The 25,663-nt window shown below is 38.1% G+C and overlaps 1 protein-coding gene across 1 annotated transcript in view; it reads right to left on the bottom strand.

The window, feature by feature from the left end:
* Window positions 1-2,886: 2,886 nt before the first annotated feature.
* The window catches only part of MACC1 (MET transcriptional regulator MACC1), a 36,670-nt gene continuing 13,893 nt past the window's right edge, over window positions 2,887-25,663 (bottom strand). Inside the window, exons 2-5 of the mRNA XM_056485424.1 lie at window positions 19,695-19,809; window positions 15,832-17,870; window positions 13,212-13,400; window positions 2,887-7,830 (exon numbers count right to left, since the gene is read on the bottom strand). Of these exons, the coding sequence (XP_056341399.1) occupies window positions 7,618-7,830; window positions 13,212-13,400; window positions 15,832-17,870; window positions 19,695-19,809 (2,556 nt within the window). The 3' untranslated portion in view covers window positions 2,887-7,617. The remainder of the gene's footprint in view (window positions 7,831-13,211; window positions 13,401-15,831; window positions 17,871-19,694; window positions 19,810-25,663) is intronic.

Genomic DNA, 25,663 nt, shown 5'->3' with positions numbered 1-25,663 from the left:
TTCAAAGTCATCTCTGGGTAGATTTTTTGGCTGAGGCAGCCTTTGCCCATGTTTCAGGGGCTGGATCCTGAAGCCTATTGCTGAGCACAGAGCCAAACTAAGGGCTGTGCTCAGCCACTGTGGTGCTATTGGGAGAGCACAGCACCCCCTGACCAGGAATCCAGCAACAGGTTTTGTGAAAACCCTGCAAGGACCTGCAGAGCTGGGATGGGGTGGGCATGGGGCAGCAAGAGCTGAGAGAAGCTCACAGATGTGTGATACAGATGGCAGAAAGCCTGGGTAGCTAATCTGTTGGGAGTGGTTACCCAGCTTAGGAGATCCTTGTAGAAAGAAGAAAGTACAGAGGACTGTGCTGGGTCAGGGGAAATGTGTGTCTCATTTCCCAGAACCCAGAGAGGTGGCTGAGAGAGAGCAGCTGAGGTGTGGGGTGCTGTGCAAGTCTAATGAGTGACTGCCAGCTAGGCTGAGGAGAGGACACCTCTGGGGACAGGGGCAAGAGGGTTTGAGGGCATGAGAAAGGCTGGGGAGGCAGGCTTGGAGCATGGGCTGCAAAGAGGTCTGTGCCTCTGTGGGACTGATGTGAGCACTTCCAACCAGGACCTGTGGTGGAAAATTGCACCAGGCAGCCTCCACATGGATCTGCACTGATCACTCATTCTCCTCATCTCAGCTACTCCATCACTTTTGCTTTATGGAGCAATACAGGGTTTCTGTAAGCAAATAAAAAATCGAGGAATGGATAAGGTCCCTTTAGTTTTTCTACAGTAGTTTGTTATGTTTGATATCCTGACATGAAGAGCAAATGGTTTGCCACTGCAGTCATCCTGCTGGCTGGAGGTCCCCAGGTGAAAACACTTGTTTGAGTGCATGAAATGAAGCTTCAGAACTAAAACCTTTCAAGAGGTTTGCAGGCATATGGAATCTATTCAAATTTCTGTTTCCATGAGATGATCCCCTGGTACTAATGACTGAGGTCTATAATTTATTCAGCAAAATGTCCCAACTCCTTCTTCCTGGGGCTTCAGGGCTCTGGGAGTTTTTTATCTTTTTTATTCTTTTAGATTTGATAGTCCTATTTAACCTTCCTGCAAATGGGACCCCAGGGAGAGCTTTTCAGTTACACACAATTAGTTTTATGAGCAGCATTATTAAATCATCCATTGGCTGTTTGGTATTTTTAAATTTCTTTATTAATAGCAATAGAGCCTTTTGTATGAAGAACAGAGGGTGGCATTATATGAAATCATTGCAGACTCTAATAATAACTTTTCCTGCTTGTGAGTAAAACTAAGAAATGAGCTTTCTTGTCTAAAATTTTGTTCAAAATCTGCCACTCTTTTCCCCCACTCATCATTTCTTCTCTTCATGATTTTCCCTCAGAGGTATAAAATGAGGCTACATTGGATCCTGAGAGAAAAGAAAGTTCATGGAGCAGGGCCAGCCCTGGGGAGTCTTGCTAGGTTGGTGTCTCCCTGGCTGAATTTGAGAGCTGTGCTCCCCCATGGCAGGAGCAGCAGGTCAGAGATCCCAGCTCAGCCCAGCTGCTCTTGGGCTCAGAGCTGGAGAAGGGCCACGGCTGTTGCTAAATAAATTGAGGAGCTGTGGCCTGAACTGGGCAGAAGGGAGGCAGGTGCTGGAGAGGAGCCTGCTGGGGTGTGTGAGGACCATGAGACTCCAGTGGTTAGAGTGCAGGAAGGGCTGGCTGAGAGCAGGCTCCTGCCCACTCCAGACCCACAGTCTCACAAGGAAATGCTGAGAAACAGGATTAGTGGAGGACAGCCTCTTTCCCTGCTGCATTTTCAATATTCAGTTTTGTGTTATATGGAGCTCATGGCTGTAGACTTACCACCACAACCACTAGGATTTTTTTTCCTATGCAAATTTGACTAGTTTTCTTTTGCACCCATGCATGATTTTGTCTTCAGCAATATCCCATAACAACACATTCCCCAATTCCTCACTGTATGAAAAGGTACTTTTGTTTATTTTTAAACCCACTGCCTGATAACTTCATTCTTATGAGGCAGACTGAGCAGTCATTGCATATTCACTTCCCCTTGTCACTCCAGATTCCCATTGTTCTCAGGGTATTGTATTTGACAAGGCTGTATTTTAGATCTTGCACTGAGTTTAGCACAAACATAATGTTTAAGGCTCTGAAGTTGTGGAGTGGAGCTGAAAGCACTTCATCTCTGTCTGCTCTCCTGGGACTATTGTGATGCCATCCCTATTCCTGCCAGGCCACATCATTTACATTTTAAAACCTGGGGTTTAGAATGGATATGTAAATTGGCCTTTCAGTTCATACAGTAACTCCTGATGCATAGTGTTAAATTTAAATCCTAACCATAAATTTAGGATTTATGATATAGACTGTGTTCCTGTTCAGCCTATACTGAAAGGATCATAAGATTTTGATTTGAGAAAATAGAAATAAAAATTCAATTAATAAACTAATCAGGATCATTATTTCTTTCTATGAATTGTTCAGAAGCCTGCATCAGTTTTGAATGTCCTTTTCAAATGAGGATTTATCTTGTTGAATTTACATTCAATATTGTCCAACAAAAAAAGGAAAAAGAATGAGAGGCTATTCTTGTGAGAAGGCCTGGTTTCCACTTCAATGTCCACAGACTGCCCTCTTCTCAAGAGTGAGAGAATTCTGTTTCTGGTAGCAATATCAGCAAATCATTTTTGCTTAAGAACACAGTAAAAGGGGTGTGCATTCATCTTTTCAACACACAGGATTTATAAATTAAGAGAAATGTGGATAAAGACATTGCCCATTTCCTGGTATTTATAGAGCTATTATCTTTCACCTCATGAACTCTTCCTCTGCTCTTCTTAGTCTTACAAAACCAAAATAAAATTCACAAGTAATTCCAGTGAACAATATAATTTTGTTTATTTTGTTTAAAAATATATACTGTAAACTAAAAAAATAGATTATATACATATATATGTACATTGGCAAGAAATAGAAAATGGCACTTTTTGTACTGAGAATAATCACAAGTTATTTGAATATCCCATAGTGTCTGTAGATATTTATTGGCAACAAAACTGTCAAGAACAATAGTTATCACTCACACTAGACTAACATTTTCTTTACATATCTACAATTGTTCAAGGGCCTTGCCAGAGAATTTAATGGTTGGTGTCTCACACTAAGGTGTAGAATATCATTTGCTACATTCTGTTCCTGGGCATGGTGGAAAATACAACTCTTTGCTCCCTATTTTATTCCTGTCTTTTTACAGGAAATCTTCCTATCTGTGACACAAACATAATAAAACAGCATAGCTCTATATTCCTATTTAGTACAGCTGTCCATAGCTGAACAAGCTGTTGGATGATGAAAAAGCAAGATCCCTGGATTTAGATGAGAATACAGCATTGCCATCTGCAGTTCTACACAATTGCCTTTGTTATGCAGTAGGTCATTGTCAGCTGGATCACTTACTGAGCCCAGAGATGCTTTAGGAGAAGCTCTTTAGAGTCAGCTCAACACAACAAAATTGAGTTGCTCCTCTGGAGCTGCTTAGTGTTTGTTTTCCCCACAGCTTAGGTTTATAGAAAGGATTTGTAAAAACCAGTCTTTTTCATTAAAAAATTGTCTAATAAACACTTGCCAGCTTCTCCACATTTTTCTGTTCTCAGTAGGAAGAAAGATGGCTGGTGCCTCCTCCTATTTTCTTCCCTAGGCAATTCCACAGAAAACACGTAGCTTGGTCTTGGCATCCAGCCTGCTGCCTGGAGCCTGGCTTGGGGTGTAGCCCTTACTTACATGTTAAAGAAACTTCCTTTTCCTTGCCTAAACCTCTGCTTTCCAAAAAAAGCAAGTGAAACCTAAGAAACTGAACCCTTCCCCAAACCCAACTGGAGGGCTGGAACCTCCAGGGGGGAAGAATTTGCCTTTTCTCTCCAACCTTGACTGTTGTTAATTCAGAAATATGTCACTGCACAGTGTCATTAAATGGCATGAAGCCTCTGCACTGCAAGATGAATGGCTTCTAACTTCACTGAAAAAGACAGCATTTTTAGTATGACTGACAGGGTTTCCTTGCCACTGGCTACCATGACAGGTGTCTGTCCACTGGAATTGTGAAGCAACAGACACACTCATAAACTTAATTTTCTTAAGAAACACCTATTTAGAGGATAGAAGGATGGAGGAAGGTGAGGGAGTTTCCTGCCTACAACTTCAAAGGGCAATGGAACAGGCTGATACAGCTGTTTTCTACACAAAGAAATTAGGAAACCTGGAAACAGAGGGTCATTTAAGGCAAGGACCAGCGGCTGGTATTTTTACTTGTCTCCTCAAAGAAGTTGTTAATCTCATTTCACTTTGAAGAAAGCCAAGAAAGTATGTATGCAGGCTCATGGGAAAGCTGTTCTCTCTTGACAGGGTGGGAGGAAAAGAGAAAAGGTCAAGAACAGAGCATGTTTACCTAAGCCATGTGCTCCAAGCTGTGTGTTGCTGTTCAGTGCAGCTGCTTTCACTCTGAGCTGGCATTTTGTGGTTTTGAATACTAGACCACTAAATAAAATATGGGGTTTTAATACCTTTTTTTTTTTTAAATATATCCAGTGTGGGATGTTAAAGTAAACAGAATATTGCACGAGTGCACATTTCATTCATATGAGCAGAAGCTTATAGCAAAAATGGGAGTGCAATTAGCAATCAAAGCCAGCAGTCAAAGGCCCTGGAATACAGCAGAACCACAGGCAGATATCAATTTCCTTTTAAAGAAATATACTTGGAGGACCAGTTGCATAATTCTGCAAGCTAAGGAGAGCACTGACTCACTGAGTCAATATTTGCTAAATTTGCTGGGCCAAATTCAACTCTTGTTCAAGACAGAAAAAACTTTCAGAGCAGAGAAAGGGCCTGGCCATGAGAGTTACAGGCAACAGCCTCTGGTCTCTGGGCCCTTCTCTTCCTGAGACCATCACCACTGACTACCCTCTCAGGATGGATTTTCCTTCAGCCTCAAACAGTTTGGGCAGCTTGCCCTTTTTATTTTATGTTCAGTAGGCTTGTGCCATTAGGAATTGGAGCTTCTGGTATATGTTTCCACTCTTTTGACTACTATTCATAACAGAAAAATACAGGACTGAGCAAAGAAGTTACTACATGTCCTAATGAAAAACAAAGTGAACACACATTTACTAACAATAAGAAATTAAGATGTGCAAAAAAAAGGATGGAAGCACAGACTCATCTTCAGAAACAGATGTAAGCTGAGTTGCTTAGCTGTTAGAGCCAGGTTAACAAAAGAGGGGGGAAAATGAAAGAAAAAAAGTTTTAAAAGTTGACTTAGAAGGGCTTTAAGCAAGGGAGCATGGCCTGCTGGAATGCATGAAAAGCAGATAGTAAGACAACCTAGTTAAGCTGAAAGATTTGCTTTGTGATCTCCTCTGGTATTTCAGCTCTGAGGGAGCAAAAAATATATTTCCCTAAGGTTTTAAGTCGATCTGGTATATGGCCTCTTGCACCACTACAAAATCCTGTTCAGGTTTCACAGTCTGTTATGTGCAGGGTCTAAGGTAAAAGCAGAAGCTGTCTGGGAAACCTAAAAAAAAAATAATTTCAGGGAGTTTGTAGTAGTTTTTAATATTTTATATTTTAATATTTGTGTGTGTCTTTTTACCTTTAAAGATGTCTATTGATATTGATATTACACAAAAGAGTAGTACAACCTACTTTCCCACCTTTTAGGGGGCTTCACTACCTGCAGAAGGAAGGACAAGCTGGCTCTGCACTGAAGTGCAGATCACAAGAGAAATTTATATTTTCTCTACATCTCTTTTTAAAGCTGTGTGGGGAAAGAATAAAATCGATGCTGGCACCTGAAACAACAGGGAGCTTTGATAACCTGGTCCCTTTTTCTCCCCCTTTGCTGGACCAGCAATAGCAGATAGGCTCTGTGGACTGAATTCCTCATTGTCTTGCAAATCAAGGGCAAGTCCTCTGAAGCCAGGTAACTCGCACACATGCTAGTTCAGCCAAAGCCCTGATGCAGAGGACAGTCTGGTGAATAAATTTACCTATTACTGGGGCAAGTACTCCTTCCTCAGCCTCCTTCCTGAGGAACTTTGGGAAAGCATAAACAAAGGAGGAAAGAGAAAGGTTAGAGGAAAGGAGAGGGGAAGAAAAATGTCTAAATGTAGTTTTATGTTAAAATGGCAAAACCTCCCTATGTAGAAATGAGCTAAGACAACAGAGGAAGCACAGTTTCTGGACTGAAGTGCTGTTTTGTGGTACTCCTGAAAGAATTTGGCTTTGTCTTGTCAACCACAAGTGATGGCAGAATGCCAATTTTCTTTTCAACTGGTTGTCATGAGTATTTGATGTTTCTGAGTGAATGTTGATCAAAGGAGCTCAAAATGGATTTAACCTTTTAGATCTACCACTTAACTAAAAATACATTTAATATGTTTAAAAAATTACATTAAAAAATTTGGTCAGCCTGTGACTATTATTCCACCTGTATTTTCTGTACTTATAATAAGCTACTCAGTAACTGGGGGATTTTTACTGATAGCATCTAAGCAGGGCTCTCTTTAGAACATATGACTAGTTATAATTAATTGCTCCATAAATAAATTAATCTAAAAAGCACCCCACTGTCAATTTTTTTTGAGAAAACAATAGCCATGTCCCGTTTCCACTGAGGTAGAAATCAACAGATGTGGGTATGAATTGTTTCCAGCCCTTGTCCCTACAAAGTCTCCTTTCCCTATGTACTTATTAAAAAGAAACAGAGAAGGAGTACACAAATAATCAGAGGGATGAACAGTGTACATAAAGAAGGCTTCTGGAGTATTCTGCAATTTCCATTCAGCAGAATGTAGAAAAAAATTGCAGAAATATAAACTAACAAAAATACAAAAAGAGACAAAATCCTGTTGGGTTAAAGCAACAAATAGATCACAACCAAACACTTTTGAGATTTTATCTTCTGTCTCCCACTCTTTAAAATAGGTACCAGAAGCTGTTTTGGAAAAGTGCAGCACACACCTATTTTTGAGAGTGTGCAGCACACACCTATTTTTCCAGGAACTGTTGAATTCCTGTGTTGTGAGACAATTAGATTAGTTTTGTTCCAGATGACAATGAAAGAATCTTAAAGGGTTTTTTTTGTAGGCTAACCTACACCCACTGAATTAGAGTTGAGAGGTTTGAGCACCAAATATTAAATGTATTAAATATTTAGATTTTAATACTTCACTGAAAACAATGTAAACCTAGGCTCCACATGCTGAACTTATCCATGAATAGTTCTGTTTTTAAAACTGATCTCTGCCTAGAAGTCAGTGCAATCAGAAATAGCTCCTTTTAGAAAATATGCCATAGAATACAAGTCATTTTTGTTGACTTCATTAGTATAATTCCCCATTCTTTTCTTATTTACTCAAAAGCCACCAGCATGCTCTGGCAATCTGTAGTTGAGAATATAGGTCTAGACCCAACATCAACTCAGTTAAAACAAACTTCATTCTGTCATGCTCTACAAGTATCCCTGAAATACAAATGTACACAAATAAACTCTGCACAGGGGTATAGTGTCCTAAAAGATTTTCCAAAGTAATTTTGGAAATATTTTGGAACATCTACTCTTCCTCCATTTTGGAGAAGGCACTTGCTCTTAACACCTCCATGCAATTCACAAGAATCAGAGCTCCAGTTAACTCTCTCCACTGTTTTGTTACTGGGTTTTTCATTTTATCCAAGGCTGACTGCAGGTCTTGCAAGACATCCCTGTAACCATCTCCATAATGGGCAGCCCAAGTATAGAGAAAGTCATATGCAGGTTTCCACATCATCTGAAAATAAAGGGAGAAAAAAAAGGATTTAGTGGCAGAAATTTAATTACTGAGGAAAAAAAAAATAGATAAATAGTTGAAAAGTCCTAGAAAATAAAAGACAAAATAAGTGTTTAATCACTAAGCATGATGAAATGATTTATAAAAAGAGGCATGTTGATATAAAAACTCTTATGTATATCATTTCTATGAAACTCTCAAATTCTCAGAGAGGTAAATAATAGATAAATTCTTCATTCAGATCATTACCACCAAGTCAAAATATATCCTTATGTCTGAAGGAAAATACTTTTCTTTTGCAATGCATACACCTGCAACACTTTCCCTATTTGATTGTGCTTTTGATGGTCACTGCCCCATTAATCAACACCCTACTGTCCCTCTACTCAGCCTGGAAATTTTAAACATGCTTTTTACCTTTCAGAAATGTTTCCTGACAACAGCAGCAGAAATTTAATCTGGCTACTGCTGTAAAAGACAATAAAAAGGCTTAGAGAAAGAAGTCAGCATCACCAGGAGGGCTAAGGAGAATCCCAACCATTACTGGATACTGGATATGTGACAAAGGATGAGGGGAAGGTTGAAGTGCTTAGTGCCTTCCTTGCCTCAGGCTTAAATACCCAGACCAGTTTCTCTTTGAGTATCCATTCCACTGAGCTGGAAAACAAGGATGGGGAACAGAATTAAATCCCCTTGACTGATTTAGATTGGATATTAGGAAAACATTCTTCACTGAAAGGTGGGTCAGGCATTGGAACAAGCTGCTCAGGGATGTGGTTGAGTTGCCATCCCTGGAGGCTTTTAGAAGACACATAGGGACTTAGGGACATGGTTTAGTGGTGGACTTGGCAGTGTGGGTCAATGGCTGGTGCAGATAATCTCACTAGCTGATCTTAGAGGTCCTTTGCAACATTAACAATTCTATGATCATAAAATGATTTATCTGTAAAATCTATTTTTTAAAAGAAGAAGAAGGCACCCAAACACTCTAAAACAGGCAAGACAAAAATGTTTATATTTTTTTTTCAATCAGGACATAAAATTTAAAAATTTTCCCACAAGAAACAAAGGAAATTGAAAGATAGGCTACCAGTGCTTTTTTGTTTTTCAACTGCAATTTATTTGGTTTATGCCAAACAAATGGAGCAGATCCTTAGCAGGTGTAATTTGTCATTGGTCTAATGATATTAATTAAGTTATAGCAGCATGATTCAGATACCAAGCTGGACTTTTATCTTTCAAAGTGCTGAGTAAATATGCTCAGTTAACAAACAAAATAATTATTTTCCCAGCTACTGCTTTTGCAAATGTTACTTGGGCAATCAAAATTCTGGTTTCCCTCTCCTCATTGGCAATAAATGTTTTGCAAACAGCAGTTGAGTTAACAGTTGTAGGGATGATGCACAAATCCACAAAGAAACCCATGACTCTCCTAAAATGTTTTGTCATTCACTGTTTTAACAGGAATATACTTCTGCATAGTAATAAATGTATATGGACTGATGACTGCACATTTATTTATTATATACATATATATATATATATATATATATATACATGAAAGAGATCAGAAAGCTGAGATTTTTTTTAGCATATTTTCCTCTCAAAAAAACAGGTTTTGTTATTGTGAAAGATAATTCTGAAGGAAATTGGTTATTTCCTCAATATTATCTTATTATTTATAAACATAAAGCTTTACTTCCTTGATTTAAGCTTTATTTACTTGATCCCTGGAGGAACTGAGTAGGAGGAGAATTTCTTTGCTCATAGCTCTGAACTTTTCTCCACATTTTTGGGCTAAGATCTTTCAGTTTACCCAAGACTGATTCTGTCTTTTTTTTCTGTAAACATTTCCCTCAAATTCTGCTGCCATACCCAAATGGAAAGAAAACATTAAGCTTACAGCCAGTTTCTACCTTGAGTATAAGTAATAGAAAAGTTCCTGTGCTTTCAATGAATTTTCTCCTTTTAGGTCTACAGGAGAGAAAGGTATCATCATTTACCCAAATTAATGGTGCCTCCTTCAAGCAAGTCTACCTTAAGTCATAATCAAAAGGTTACAGAAGGAGAAAAGTACATTGGTGGTAGGTGGGAAGAAGGATATGAATTCTTTCTGGATTTTTTAGAAATTTTAATTTAAAAATAATTTTTTTAATGTACTACTGTAAATATTGGGTATTACAATATGTTCTAATGAAAAAAAGCAGGTAAACACTGTTGTATTTATGTTGGGACCAGAAAGTTTCTGTATTACTATTTTTAGCTTGATAGCCCAAGTAGCCAACAAGAGAAGCTGGTATTTCCTACAAAAGAAGCTGCTATCTCTTGAAATTATGTTACTGGATATGCTTTTTCTGGATCTTTCTTCCTTTTCCCACATTCCTGTTAGACTAGGATATTTAAGAATGAGGTACAGTTTTCTCTCTTCACTAGAACATGAAAAGAAAATGAATATGAAAAGATGTTATGCTTTGACTTATGCTGAAGGTCAGTCTGACATTGTAATAAGACAATGGTCTGAAATATCCTTAATACAAACCTTGGTTCCTCTATTCTATCACAACTGATTTTTTTTTAATCTAAGACAAAAAAAGAGAAATAAAGAACTAAAAGGAGAATGTAGGGATCAAAAGCTTTACAAACTGGTCATCATTGATGCATGATTAACTCAGCAATAATCTGCACACACATCCCATTAAACTAGTACTGCAAACACTGCACTGGTTCTAAGGCAGATTCTTCTCCACATCCACATACTCTAATGCAATGGGTGAACTGAACTGCATTTAAATTTCCTGAATTGTACAAAAGCAGAATGTCAGGAAAAATATTAAGTCACTGCAGCATTCTGGCCAAGTCTCAGCTGTGCATGAGTTTTCCCTCTTTGCCACTCTCTCTGCTGAGTAAATAATGATACCTACATCCTGCAAAGTGATTTGGAATTTACTGGGGAAAAACACTTCATAAACTGTGCACCAGTTGTATGTACCTCAAACTGCCTCTGTGATCATCTGCAAGATTTCTCCCACCAAGAAGAAGATGAAGTTTAAAAGCAGAAACATTTTTCAACCAAACAATCCTCCTGATGATGGGACAATCATTGGTGGGGAATGAACTAGTTAATATTTTCATATAATCCTCGATAACTAGTCAAAACTTATTAACCTCCCTCAACCTTCCTGGGTTTCAGGTTTTAAGGACAACAACTACTATCAATTGAAAATTTAGAGGTCAGAAGAAAGCACTGATATTTACTAGAAAGTATTGAAATTTAGGTTAGATTCAGGGGTCATTGAGGGTACTGAATGATCACATGAGACACCAATGCTTGTGCTTTGAACTCACACCCATGTGGACAAGCACAATTAAAATGCTCACCCAAAACCAATAAATTTTCCATTGGCCAAATATAATCCTTGAGAAATGACACAGGAATACAGCAAAATTATGATCTTTGATTGCTTGTTGAATTTTCCCTGAAAAAATAGAGTGTACTTTATTATGGGCTTTTAATTATGATGAATTTAACTGCAATATGTTTTGTCAGCAGATATTGTCACTGAAAGGCAAAGAATTTTCTGGGTGGTTTGCCACAAAAATAATGCAAAAAACTCTTGAAAACAAATGAGTAGGGTGTATGAAGTAGAACACAGGCTTGATGGAAAACCAAAACCCATTTAAAGCAAAGTAAATGTTTATTTATAAATTTTTCTAATATATAAAAATAAATAGTTATCATGCTGGAAAAAACAGTTATATGATTGTTTTATTTCTACTGTCTATTAGCAAAGGGGAAACATTCTAAAATAATGGAGACCAGCAGAGTTGTATGTTGTTCATATCAATAATTCCTTCTATAGAAACCTGGGGGCTTGTTAGCCAAACACAGAAAGCTTAATAACTAGAATAAAAGTTAGGAAATAAGACAAACTACTGCCTAACAATAAAAAGGAAAAAAACAAAGAGAATAGACCAGGGATTTGAAAGGTTGATAATTTTATGAGAAAAAAATTGGAGGGATGTGCATCCAGACTTAAGTACCCAGAAGAGAAAAAAAACCCCAAAATAACTCAAAGAGAGAAACTGGATCTCAGAAGGAGGCAGTGATTGCAAACAACAATTATGAAGACAATTTTGTTGAAAAGTGCAGAAGCATATGAGTAGACATGTAGAATTTTGATCAAATATTGATTGGGGAGGGAGAGCAGAGCATTCAAAAGGAATAAGAGGTAGTAGTACATGATTAGAGCAGAAATATCTTGATAGTTATCACCAAGCAGATGAAAATGAGACGACAGATTCCCTGAATTCAGACAGTGGAAAGGAAAATATGTCTGGCAAGGAATAAAAAGAATCAGCTACAGGGAAATAAAAAAGGAAGAAAAAATTGTCTTGAGTAGTTGTGTACTTGTGAATGGGAAATAGCAACTCCTTTGGCACTAAGAGGAGAGAGAGGGAATGCAGTCCGGATCATGTACATTACCTGCAATAATCAGCAGGTGATTGTATAGGCAGAGGGAGAGTCAAGCCTTCATGTAAGCTCCCAAGTCAGAAAGATCATTCAGCAATGCTCATAAAAAAGGGATTTTCAGAGTAAAAACCTAGAAGTCATTGGCACATAACTCTGGGGAAAGAATGGACCTACTGCATGCTTTGGTGCTAGAGAAGGGCTGGAAATAACCTGGTTGCCCAGGCAAAGGTTTGCCAGGAGCAGAGGCTGTACTCAGCTCAGCAGCATGGACAAGGGTCCCCCCCCAAGTCTTGTGGCAAATCTGACATGGCATAGATGCCATGAGTATCTCTGGTCACCTCAAATGGCACTAGAGATCTAATTGGGCACCTAAATTGCTCCTTAGATGTGAATGTACTAAAACACATCTGAGAGGACAAATTGACTTCTATACAAAGCTCAAATTTTTCATAACAAAAATGTTTTACAAAGGAAAAAAATATCATGATCTACCTGAAAAACTGTAAACTTAAAGCATGGATTTGCCACATTCATACATTAGAAGTAAAATTAATGTCAGGGCTTCCAACCTTTTCTCATTCTACTAAATGATAGCAACTGTTACACTGGCACAGAAAAGTATTAATGACAGAAGTCAACTTCCTTTCTTTGGAAATACCAAAAGCAGTAGATAGTGTGATTAGAAGTGGCTCCTGCAAGGACCATGTCTGAAATGACAGCAGAGGTGTGAGTAAGGTTAACAAGTGGACAGGACAATAAAAAGGGATTGAACCCTGAAGCCAAAGACGGGGACTGAGACCTCCACTGGAAAGTTCAGAAGAAAGAAGCCTGCAAGACAAGGAGGCAGGAAGGTGCCTGGCTGTGTCTGTGCAGAGGAGGAGAGTGTGTGCAGGGTACAGCAGACCCTTACCTCCAGAGGCACTGCTCCACTCCTGCCTTGGTGGGGCACCTCGTAAGCCTCTATCTGCTGCTTGGTGAGCCGCGCCAGCTTCTCCGCCAGCTCCCGCCAGCCTCTGCCCAGCTTGACAGCCGCAGTCAGGATGATGGTGTCCTGGGTAAGGCGTGCCACTAACCCCTGGCAATCTATCTTCAAAAGTGCCTGCAACAGTCATTTTCATTAGTGATCCTTCACCAGAAATTCCAAACATTTTAATTTAATTGTATAGCACTGCGTTTCTACGCAAGCAGGAAGACTTTTTTTTTTTACTTTTGCAAATATGTGGGGTTTTTGTTCTACAAAATGGTGTTGCCAATGCTTTCAGAGGAAAACTGCCCACAAGCTTAAGAAAAATATCAAGCTGGCATTCAGCTGCTTCAGCATTCCAGTTTCAAATGGGTCCTGCCAAGCTTACAGATCTTGAAAGAAAAACATACTTCTCCAACAAAAATATTGGGACCAAAAAAAAAAAAAATTAGTTTCTTAGAAGTATGACATGAAACTTGAAAATTAAGTTAGAGCACTATTATACTAGGGTGTGGTCCTTCATCTAGGGCTTTATATGGAAAATCACTAAGTACATTGGCCCACACCTTTTGATTTACTCCTCCCACAGAACTAATAATTTTTTGACCATTAAGGAGAAATGCAAACATGAAACCTTTCCCTCCTCCTTGCCAAATGAGGATTTAATTAACAAATTAAAATGTTTGGAGTAGAACCTTGAAATGCAGATATGTTGCATTCTCCTTTTTTTATTTGTTTGGACAAGAGCTAATAGGAAAAATAGATGTTGGGGTTTTTTTTCCTTCTCCTCAAAGTAACACCAAAATATTCCACCAAAACTGTTGAGGTTTTCAGGGAAAGATCAAGAGCAAAATACAGAAATTTTCCTTGTTTTTTAGATACTGAATTTTGCTGAAATATCAAGAATTTCTGCAGAAATCAGACATATTTGTGATTTAATTTTGAAGTATTAACCAATAAAATAATTAAAAAAAAGCAAACAATAAAACTTTGGTAGACAGAGTAGCTGACTGCAGCATATTGTACAAAATTTCCCTAAATTGGAGACAAAGTTTTTAGTTTGTGTTTACTCTAGTAAACAAAAACCCTATAAAACACACAAAAACAAGGACCTGCATTGGCACTTCCTAGCAAAAATACATAGATCTAACAACACAGGACATTGAGCAACCTGGTCTAGTGAAAAGTGTCTTGCCCATGACAGGATGGTTGGAATTAGATGATCTTTAAGGTCTCTTCCAACCCAAGCCATTCTATGATTCTATAAGCTTAATCTATTAGTGCCCCACTTTTTGCCTGTTTTGCAATAAACTTTGTTTCACTGTGTTCAGTTAAAAGTTTGGATAACTTTCACCTTTAGTTCTCCCTTTCATTATTGTAAAGAGACATGACAGACTTTGCTGTGCTTCATACTGGCTCAGCTTTATTCCACAAAGTTTGATGTGCTCTTAAGAATTTTAAGTGACCACTGCTACCAAAATGTTCTGAATCCTTTTGAAATTTCTGTCAACACTTCAAAGGGGATAGGCTAGTTATGAGAGCTCAGTTGAGGTTTACAGTCCAGGATAGTAAAAAAGCTTTAGATGAATAGCTACAACGTGAGTTTTTAAACATCCATTTTTGTAATACTTTAGTAAGTTTTTTTAGTAAGTATTACTTCTGTAATACTTTAGTTTGTTATTTTAAAATCAGAAATTTAATTATTTTCTCTCCCTTAATAGGCTGGTAAACTTTTCTGTCAGAGCCAAGCAGAGTATGAAGTGACCATTAATTTAGAATTAATTTGCACACTGATCAATAAGTAAATTAGGATTATTAATAGTGCAAGTTATTACCTGGAAGTAATTAGCATAAACTTTTGATTCACATTTGGCAGTATTTAATCACATAGAACTTGTCCAATGGCTTACAAATGAAGTCCATGAAAATACATACTGAAATACTTTCAAAATCCTTCTTAGGCCACTACAACATTGACTATTAAGTTTTAACATGTGTATAGAAAATATTGCCCTCAACATTTGGAACAGGTTGTCTCTTTTAAGTATATGAAACTAAATTAGACATGCAGCTTAGCATAAACAAATATCTAGGTATATATATATATACAGATATCAACATACTGATGTAGACATATAGATATAGATAAATATTGATGAAATCTATCTATAACTATGTAAATATAGTGGAATTCCCACAGTATAATAATGTTACTTAATACTTCGCAAGAGGAACGTGAATTTCTCAAGAAAGCAATTTACAAGACAAAACAATTTCAATCATGGCTATTTAAAAATAAAAAAGTCATCTTAGTCTACCTACTAAATGAGCACAGTTCCTGGTATATTAAAAGAAGACTGTTCAAAATTAATTTATCAAAGTATTATTTTTCATGAAAGTTTGGAGGTATTTTCCACCTATTGGTGTCTACAACTTCCAGTAACATATTCAGGGTTATAAAGATCCTGCAAGGATATAGAATCATGTTTTCTTGTTCTTACATTACTACTGAGTAGTTTCTTGGCAATATTTTCCCAATAAGTCAGTTAGTTCATGCAATACTTACAACAATGAGTTCATAAAGAAATAGTCTTTTTTTTTTGTTAGCATGGCAGTCTTGCTTCATCTTCTTCACAACATGAGCAACTCTCTCTGATTCTTTATCAACATGTGCCTCATTAAAGTCATCCAAAGACATATGTGAGTATCCCAACACCTCAGCTAAAGCTCTCCAGTCATAAACGCTCTCTGATACTGTAGACAGAACTACTGAGTAGATATAAGTCAATTTCTTGAATGGCAATGCAATTTGTTCAACAAGATTCCTGGTTGTTAGCTCACTATCAGCAGTGTCCATCGCTTGTTCTTTGGAAATCACTTTTACGTTTTTGCAATGTACAAGACCAATCTTTCTTCTGAGAACTCCCACATACCACTCTTTCATTTTAGTTTGTCCAATGGCTTTAACTTTATCCTCACCAAGCAGTGCTATTGTGTCTCCTTTAAAATATTCCAGCAAATAGTCGATCTTATTTTGACGTAACACAGTTTTCAAAGCCACTCCATAAGTATTGACACTCAAAGCTTTGTCTTGAAACTTTGGATATTTTATTGTTGGTATCAAAAGCCAAGGTGCAGACTTGATTTCTTTGCGGCTTTGTAGCCGCTTTGGCCTGTTAATAATTCCACTTAATTTTGGAGCTGGATCAGGAGTTGTAACATGGAACTCTGTTACTTGGCTACTTTTCAAGATTTTAATCTGAACAAGGAAAACAAAGAAATGCATCTCCCTGCACCCAAGCATGGAAAACAGGAATTGTTGGCGGACCATTTCACCAGTTTTCAACTCCTCCTTTTTAATATTTCTGCACTGATCTTCCATTTTTACTTGAAAATCTGGGTCACAGGATACCAAAGAAATGTTTAGATCCTGTGGTTTTTCAAGCAGAAATGTATGCTTTCCCCACAGCTGAAACACCACAGGAGGCATACTTTTCCCCCCTTTTTTTATATCACAAACTGTGAGTTTTCCTGGAATGTAGTTATGACTAAAGACTGTAAAAACTGCTGTAAAAGATGGATGAATATATTTGGGACCATAAATTCCAACTGAGACTGTTCTATGGACATAATCCCACACATTGGTTGCTGGAGGCTGAATTTTGCTTGCTTGTACAGCAATCACTGCATACATCACATGACTTAGGTCTGTTAGCTTCACTTGTATGGTATCTTGATAAATATAGCAATTCTCTATCTTCTTAAAAGGTCCTTCTTTGTTGAGACCGAAAAAACAGACAATATCACTCATAACTTGGCTGAGTGGATCATTCTTCACTTTAGCTGCAACTTTCACTTCTAGGAAAATTGCTTCACTCGTGTTGAGGTTGCTCAGTGTGAGTTCTATCAGAGGACTTACTGTGCTGGACAGCTCATTGTTGCATGACAGTGGGGGGTTAAGGATAGCCTTTAGGCCAACTTCTTGGAATTCTCCTGGTAACACATGACCCACAGGGACATGAATGTTGATATCTGAGTCAGGCAGCTGTACTGACCCCCCTTCATGATCCAGTTTACAAACGACATGAATGTCTGTAGCCTGTGTTTGTGCCCACCCCGGGCTGTGGCTCATGGCCTCTAAATCCAGGCAGGAGCGGGTGAGCTGCCGGTGGCTCAGCCAAGCCATCTTGTAGGCTTCACGGTCATGCTGAAGCCATGTCATATCAGAAGCTGCAGTGTTTTGAGGAGCTGCCTTGTGAGGATTAAATCTGTGGTTATCAACTATATCCAGGAAGTCAGAGATGCTCTTGGATCGTCCAGATCTTCTTGTTGACGTCCTTCTCAGGAGACAATCAATATCTAGCTCATCACCTGAGGAATCCAAAGAGTCCCTGTTGCTATAAATTTTAGAGAACAAATAAGGTTTTTCCTTTAAGATAGAGAGATGTTTATTATTTTCATTTCTAGTGGAAGCAGCTATGTCATGTACAAAAGGGTTGGATCCTGAAAGTTCATTCCAGAAAGGATTAGTCTTGGAAACAGTTTGGGCGTGTTTGAATACACCAGGCCAGTCAATATCCAAATCCAGTTTACTTTCATTGACATCTGTTTAAAAAAGAAAAAGAAGCATTTCCTAAAGCACAGAGACTTGAGACATTCTATTCATGTCCAACTGACAGCCTGTTAAATTAAGAGATGACTAAATTTTCCTCCTCAAATACACATAGATAATTTCTGTATTTCCCCCTCAGGTTTTTAAACAGTATCAATGTTGATTTAATTAAGAATCTTTCTTAATAGAAAGAGTGTTAAGAAATTAGCGCTGAATAACAAACTAGTGTTGAAGGATGTAAAGCATCTCCTTTGAGGAGTTGATCATTATCAACTCATATGATTATTTATTGGCATTGAGTATGATAAAGTTTCATAAGGTTCAAATAATTATAATCCATGAATCTTTGGCCTCTTACAAAATGCTGTGGATTTCTTACCTCTGTTTCTGTCTCTTTGTAAAGATTAAACAACTACAATTTCATTTTTCAAACACTGCAGACTCTACAGATAAATGCATCATTCCAGCTTCCTTTTCATGCTTGTGCATGTGCATTTAATTGATAGCAGCACTCTTACAATTTATTTCCATGTGTATGGAATTTGTTATACCAGCTTTCCATTAGAAAACAATCATTATTATAATTTATGAGACCTGTACAACATGAAGTTTTGAGAAAAGTGTTTGTATGACTACTAATTTTCTGAGATTGCATTTAAATAGACAAATATGGGTGTATACATTATATTTACATATGTTTTCTAATAAAAATACTCATTATTAACAGTAATATCTATTTTTTCTGAAGAAGAGACATCCTTACATTTTATATTAACAGTTGTTCAGAGAAACTGGTTTATAGTTGATTGTGACTCGCCCTTCTGGCAATGGAACATCTGCAACTTTTTATGCTAAGGGTTTCTAATACTTCATTTTGCCTTTTCTTTTCTACATACAGAGGCTATATCATCCCTTCTTTATACATTCTTGAAAGTCTTTCCACGGTTCCAGAAAATTCCCAGTTTGGAGGAACCAAGGTGGAATTTACCTGTTTGCCAGCTGCCTATCTACAAAGCTCTAACATTGTCTTGTCAAGAGCTTTCCAGGGGAGCTGCCAGGGGGATTGAGCTTGGGGCAGCCCCTTTTCCTCAAACACCTTGTCTTGACCAGGCTCAGCAGAGAGGGATACACTGTTCAAGCACCACTGAAAAGTTCTTTTGTCTCTGCCCAAGGGCCAAAATCTTTCCTTGTGCTGTGGTATTACAGTCAGATCAGTATTGCATATTAAAAATATATATTTATTAGTCTCAAAATAAGCATAAGTGTTTTGTTTGGGTTTTTTTTTTCCCATCCTAAAGGCATATTTCTACAGAAAAAATATGAGCAGAAAACTGTCAGAGCCTCAGTCACTAGGATAGATGCTTTCTCATGCCAAGGCAACAGCACAATTACTGGGGTGCAGCATGTCAGCAAAGAAAAAATTCCTGCTCCACAACTTACACAAGTGTCAGGCTTGCTGTTATATCTGCTACAGACAAGAAGCTAAGAGAATGCCTACCTTGGGGAGGGCAAAGTTTTCTCAGCCTCGTGGTTAAAATAGCAAGGAGATTAAATCAACTTTGCCAAGACTCCAGTTTTTAAATTGAGCTAACTTCAAAATTACTCTGCCTTCATGTTCTTGAAACCCTAAATTAATCTAGTTTGGCTAAGAACTTTCTCTTCTCCTCCCCACCTTGAGCCCCAGTAAACTTACTCTAAATAGCATTTGTTAATGTAATATTAAGGATTTCAACTCTTCCTCCCAACCTGCCTGACCCAGAGTTTTGCAGAAATAAAGACTTAGAGGCTTAGTACAGAAAATAGCAGAAGAGCCATACTGTAGCTGTCTGAAGGTGTCTGGTCATCCACATCAATCAAAGTCCCCTCTGACCGACTTCGTGGAATCTCTCCACTGCTTAGGGAATCTGTTCCACTACTGGAAGAATTTTCCTCCTGGAAGACAGGCAAGCATATAAAACATCAGCAAGTATGCCATTTCAAAAAGGAGAAACTGCTGAAGAATGATTGAGCTTTGTTCCTGTAGTGTGACATGAAAAAAAAAAAAAAAAAGTGAAGGAATAGATCAAGAGTAAATTTATGAACTCTGCCCAAGAGTGTCACACTCCTGAGTCTTACAATTGTATCTGCATCAAACCCTACAGATGCTACAGCTGCAGTACAATATGATACTTCAGCCCATAGAGAAGTTCAATAACTCACAAAATTAAGTGTCTTGCAATTGGAACTGAGACAATTATACAATAACTTCCACTCAGGTCTTGAATAAAATATTTTTAAAAATAAATAAAGATATCCTACTTCCTGTTTTCAAGTAAATTTGAGTAGAATTATTAAAGGGGAAGATCTATATCTGTTACTTTCCATGTCAATTAATAGAAGTATTTTCATCCCTTTCTGCTTTATTGCTTCTTCTTGCTGAAAGAAGATCAGGTCAGATTTCCTTTTAGTCAGTCCAAGAATGACTTAAAGTATCCTTCCTTAGAGACCACAACAGCAGCCTAAGAGAGGATATTTGGGTGTCTCTTCTTCCTTGTTCTGGCTACAAGAAGTTCTGTTTCATTTTGGTGCAGTCCCTTTGAGGCAGACAGCAGAGGGATGAGCCTCTCAAGGTACATTGCCTAATGCTGAAGAAAGCAGGAATTTCTGTGTTTCCTAAAGAAAGAGGAGTTACAGAAGTTCCAAGTGAGCACTCAGTATCCTACATGCTGAATTTACTGTATCCCAGAAACAGAAGCTAGAGGAAATAAAATATGAGATCATTTGTGCAGAAAAGTTCTTCAAGTTAATGCTAAAAACCGAGACATCACTTTCCCAGAATCCTCTCACACATCCTATATCTAGTGAGATATGAATACTGATCACCAACAGATACATGACAATATCTGCAGAAAAAAACGAGATGAACAAAGAAACAAAGAAATAAAGAAGGAGAAGGAAGAGAGAAGGAAAAAAATCCAGAAGGTTTTTAGGTCCATACATGGGATGAATATACTTCTTTGGGAATCTGAAATATTGCAGTGTAAGTAGATATCTTTTTTTCTTCATTATGTTTAAAATCAAGAAAAAAATGATCAAGCCTGTTTTTACTGTGGCTGTAAGAAAAAGGAATTTTCAGTTCCAGTCTAGTAGGTGAGTTATGGGAAAAGGAAGCAAACTTTATATCCAGGCATTATTGCACAGAAAGCTGAAGCCAGCTGTTTGTTTTCATTGCACAATGCCATGGTTTAAGATATCTCTTTTTTTCCCTGCAAATGTAAATTGGTGCTTTTTGCTCTTACCACAAGAGGTACCTTCAGCTAACAGCAGTGTGTTCAGGGGCTGTTTTGTACACAAGCAGGGTGCAAGGCTGAGGTCAGGCCAAGCTCAACAGTCACCCAGCACCTCCGAGGGCTGTACAGACTTTCAGGTTCCTTTGTTACCAGAAATCTCTTTTATTTGGCCTTTGGAGTCCTGATCTTAGCTAGCAGGCAAAGATAGCCTCCAGTGCCAATACATTCTGCCTTCTGCTACTACTAATCCACCAGAACAAAACTGTGAACTAAAATGTCTCCTTAATCCAAACAGCATTAATTCCAAGATCTGGCATTCCACATCTGTATAAAGACATCATTGTTTCTTCTGTCTCTGATAAGTGAAAATGTTTGGCAACATATACAGACTCCTTCAAAGGAAATAAATTTTGCTTTTTCTTCTGCATCTCAAAATGCTGAAAAACTGAACACATTGTATAAACACTCAAGGTTTTTCACCCTGGTTTCCACATACACACTGGTTTAATGCCAGCATAAGGTGTCCATAGTCTAAAATCTTAATAAATGCACAAAAAGTAAGTCTACATCTTACAGTACCAATGTACTTGTTGCCAGCACTAATCTCTGACTGACAATTTGCTGTTAATTCACAAGTGAATTTAAGAACAGTTCTTTAAATAGTTAAAATATCTACAATTCTTTCAGTATTTCACATTTCAGCATAAAGTGAGAGGCAGTAAAGAAAGATGAAGAAGGGCACAAGAGTGCAAATGTACAGGGGCTAAAATAGGAAACCCATGCAGAAGGGAGAGGAAAAGAGGAAGAGAGAAAGAAAAACAATCTCTTTACACAGGGGGATTATATTGAAGGAAACACGACAAAAAGATTGCATGTAGAAGTTTTTTAAACAGTAAGGACTTCTGCAAATAGAATAAACCATTTCCTAAAAGTCCCCTCTGAGAATTCCTCAAAATGTTCATCACTAGCCTGGCACAGAGATAGAAAAGGCAGACACTGAAAAGGAAAACCACTCTCAAAAATAATCCTCCACCCCCATGAAAGCATTTCTTGGTGTGACAGGATGATGAAGGATCCCTTGTGATTGAGGCACATCTTCAGGCCAGCCAAGCAGAGGATGAGAGAAGAGAAGGGGGATACATAAACATTCCTGAGTAAAAGATGACCACATTTGGCCAGCATGTCAAAGGATGTGGGAAATGCTGGGGACAAGCTGTACACACACCCCTGGGGACTGGGCAATGTTCCTCCTGCACAGGGTTACATGAGCTGACACCAGGGCTGGCTTCCACCTCTCTGCTCCAGCCTGAGTGCTGGGAATGGCTAAAGCCCCTGTTTCTTTCTATGAGACTAAGAAAATAAGAAAACCAAATGCTTGCCCTTTTTCCATGGATACATTCTGTGATAAAATAGCATCAAAATTAAACTTTTGATAGCACAAACCTATTAACTAGGAACTTATCTGAAAAGATTCTTTAGAACATGTGGAATATAGAGCCATGCTCCTCAACATTGAAAGGGAAAGTTATAAAAAGCTTCTGCTGCAAGAAGAGGGAACTATGTATAGGAAGAACCAGAGACCAAGCTTTTCATTTGCTGCAGCAACTGAATAAGAAAGATGTAAAATGACAAGTGCTTAATGGTGCAAGGAATTATCTGACTGATGGCATGTCAAGTCACAGTGGGAAGTCAGGAGGGAATGAAGAAGTGAAGAAGAGGTTGGAAAGAGATCAGCCGTGGAGGTGACCAGTGAGTTAAGCTGAGTGACTTCTGAGAGATGTGGAACTTTTATTATGAGGGCAAGCAACAGCTAGCCAGGTGCTTTCTGCTGGGGGTTGCTTGACCCATAAAAGCAGGTAACTCAGGACCCAGAGCACTGCTGGCAGCTCTGTTTCTCTGAGGAAGAAAAATACACTAGATGCCCTAGAGGAAGAAGAAAGTCTTGGGTAGAAAGTTCAGTTTCACAGAAGTCAGAAGACTTCTGTGCATTTGCTGCAGATGGCATTTTTTCTGCATAAAATGCCTCCAGAAACTTCTTCCAGTTCTTTCAAAATTCAAGTGCACCTTGGTTTGTTTTTTTTTTTTGGGTTTTTTTTTCTAGTCTCACTACCAAAAAAAAACATATTTTGCTGTGTCTAAAACTGGTAATGAAGAAAATAAGAAAAACCCAAAGGCAAACACTTTCCCACTTCCTTTGCCTTCAGAAATAAGAGAGAACACATTCCGTTGTGTTTTTTAAGTATCAACATCCCAGAGCAGAACATCAGCAATTTGTATTCCACTCCACCTTCACCCTTCTTCAAAAGCAGGTTTTGTTAAGAACAGAGCTCTCCTGTGGCCATGTCTCCCCATAGATTTCTGCATGTTCCCCACACAGATAGTGCTACCTTTATTAAAAATATTCTTGGTCTTTGTGTCCCGAGGATGAAGTTTATGTATTAGCAGTAACAGAGCAAGAAACAGACACAGGTGATGGTGATGTGTCTCATTCCTCAGGCTCATTTTTGGGTTACTTGGGGGAAAATTACTTCCTACTTATATGGGTTGTTTTGTTAGGCTTTCAAGTTTCTTTCTGAAAAAGGAGAAATACAAATGTATCACGATGTTAAATAAAATGTTCTTCATCTAACGAAATACTGAGTATACTGAATTATTTAAATTCTATTATATAGAGAGAAGAAAAGGAATTCTAAAGAGACAGCAATACACAGAAGAGGGATTATTTCAGAGGGACTGCACATCACCAACAAACTTAAACCACTGCTTACTCTAAGCTGAATAACATATTTTGGAGTAAACATGGGCTACAGTAATAAGCCATATTTTAACTGTCCCTTGGCTCTTGAGGCTTAGAAGAGCTTTATGCAGCTCAGAGTTTGATGAGAGGCTCTTGGACCCAAGTTACTAATCCTTGATTACAGAGCTGTGCTGTGGCACTGTAGGCAGTGGAAGAACAGCACAACAAATGGAACATTCATCTGAAGTGAGGAAGCCTTTGACTTATTTTAGTCTGGTGCATGTGAGACAGGCATGGAAAGCATCTTTTTCTCACATCTAACAGAGACAAAATTGGCTCTTAATGTTCAACATTGAAAGTACTCCAGCCCTAGTACTAATATTCAGCAGCAACATGAATGATTTAGTATGACCCAATACCTTGCCATTTTGACTGTAATTATAGAAAGGGATTTTCAATAGATATATCGACTAGTTTGACTTTGTTATTAAATAGTTGCCAAGTTTTGTACCTAGTTTTTCAATATTCTGAAAATTTATCACCCTGTGGGATCAGCAGAGCCTTCCACACTGAGCCCAGGGCTTAGACTTTCTTCAGACCCCACATTTGTCTGCACAGCTGCTTGGAACTGACACAGTCACTGCTCATAATACTTCACCCAAGCTGGAGCTAAAGGGTAGAGCTGGTACTCTCAGCACAACAAAAATGGGAATTGAAGTGGGTCATCCTCTCAGTAGATTTCCACTGTTTTCCAGGTGGGTCTTTACAGCTTCTGCTCAGGTCTGCACAACCCAGAACTGTCTGCTTTTCAGCCTGTTTGGGGAACACTATGCAAATAAAAATAGCTATACCATAGACCTCCCTCCACAAGGCAAGTACCCTTTGTATCCTTCCTTCCCTTCCACACATCTACACTTCTAAAACTTCTTGTTACAAGAATAAGTGATGGAGTGTTTATTTTCAATTATAAACTTCACATCTGGGAATATTGCTTTCCAAAAGCCTCAGGAATGTGTAGCTAAGTTTTGATGTTGTCTTTTAGATTTTACCACCACTCTGAAATACTCCACTTAGGAGTATTCACTTAGGCCTCAGGAAAAAAGAAATTGTTGCCTTCTACTTACTTTACTTCTTCAAGAACAGGATATGGCAAGTAAAGATCTCACTAACAAATTAATTAAAGGATCCATCTTTGCACTATGAAATTGCAATATTTCTTTTTTTCATGAACAGAGAAAGCATTGCAAGCTTATTAGCTTAATTCTTCTATGGGTGTCCTTACACCTGTAAAACCAATAGTTAAAAATCACACTGGATTCACACTTAGTGTGTATACTTGTGCATGCTCTGGAAGCACAGTTAACTTCTTCACTTTTAGAGGTTCAATGAAACAACTTCTGGTTCACAGAGATTGCAATACTTCAAGTATTGTAATATTGTACTACTGACTGAAGCCAACAGCTCTTCCTTCAAAGTGGATATTGAAAGTACTCTGTCAGGAACACCTTTAATTTAGAAGTTTCATTACAAAATTTCCATTTCTAGGTGCCACAAGTGGCACCATAATTAATGCATTAAACATTCCAGAGAAAGGCAAAGCCTGTATCTACCACATTCTGTCTGTGAGCTAGAGCTCTGCTGCTTTTCCTTAAGTACTTTTAATGTTTGCTGGAATGACACAGAAACCTCAGCTATCAACATTTTTAATTAACCTAGAGAAGTGGGAGCTACCAGGATTTTCAAAATCTCTGTTAGTTATTTATATCCCTGTGAACTATAG

This window comes from Oenanthe melanoleuca, chromosome 2 (genome assembly GCF_029582105.1).
Source record: "Oenanthe melanoleuca isolate GR-GAL-2019-014 chromosome 2, OMel1.0, whole genome shotgun sequence".
NCBI classification, from domain to species: Eukaryota; Metazoa; Chordata; class Aves; order Passeriformes; family Muscicapidae; genus Oenanthe; species Oenanthe melanoleuca.
Note: the sequence above shows the minus strand (reverse complement) of the source record. Positions and strands in the feature narration are given on the sequence as shown.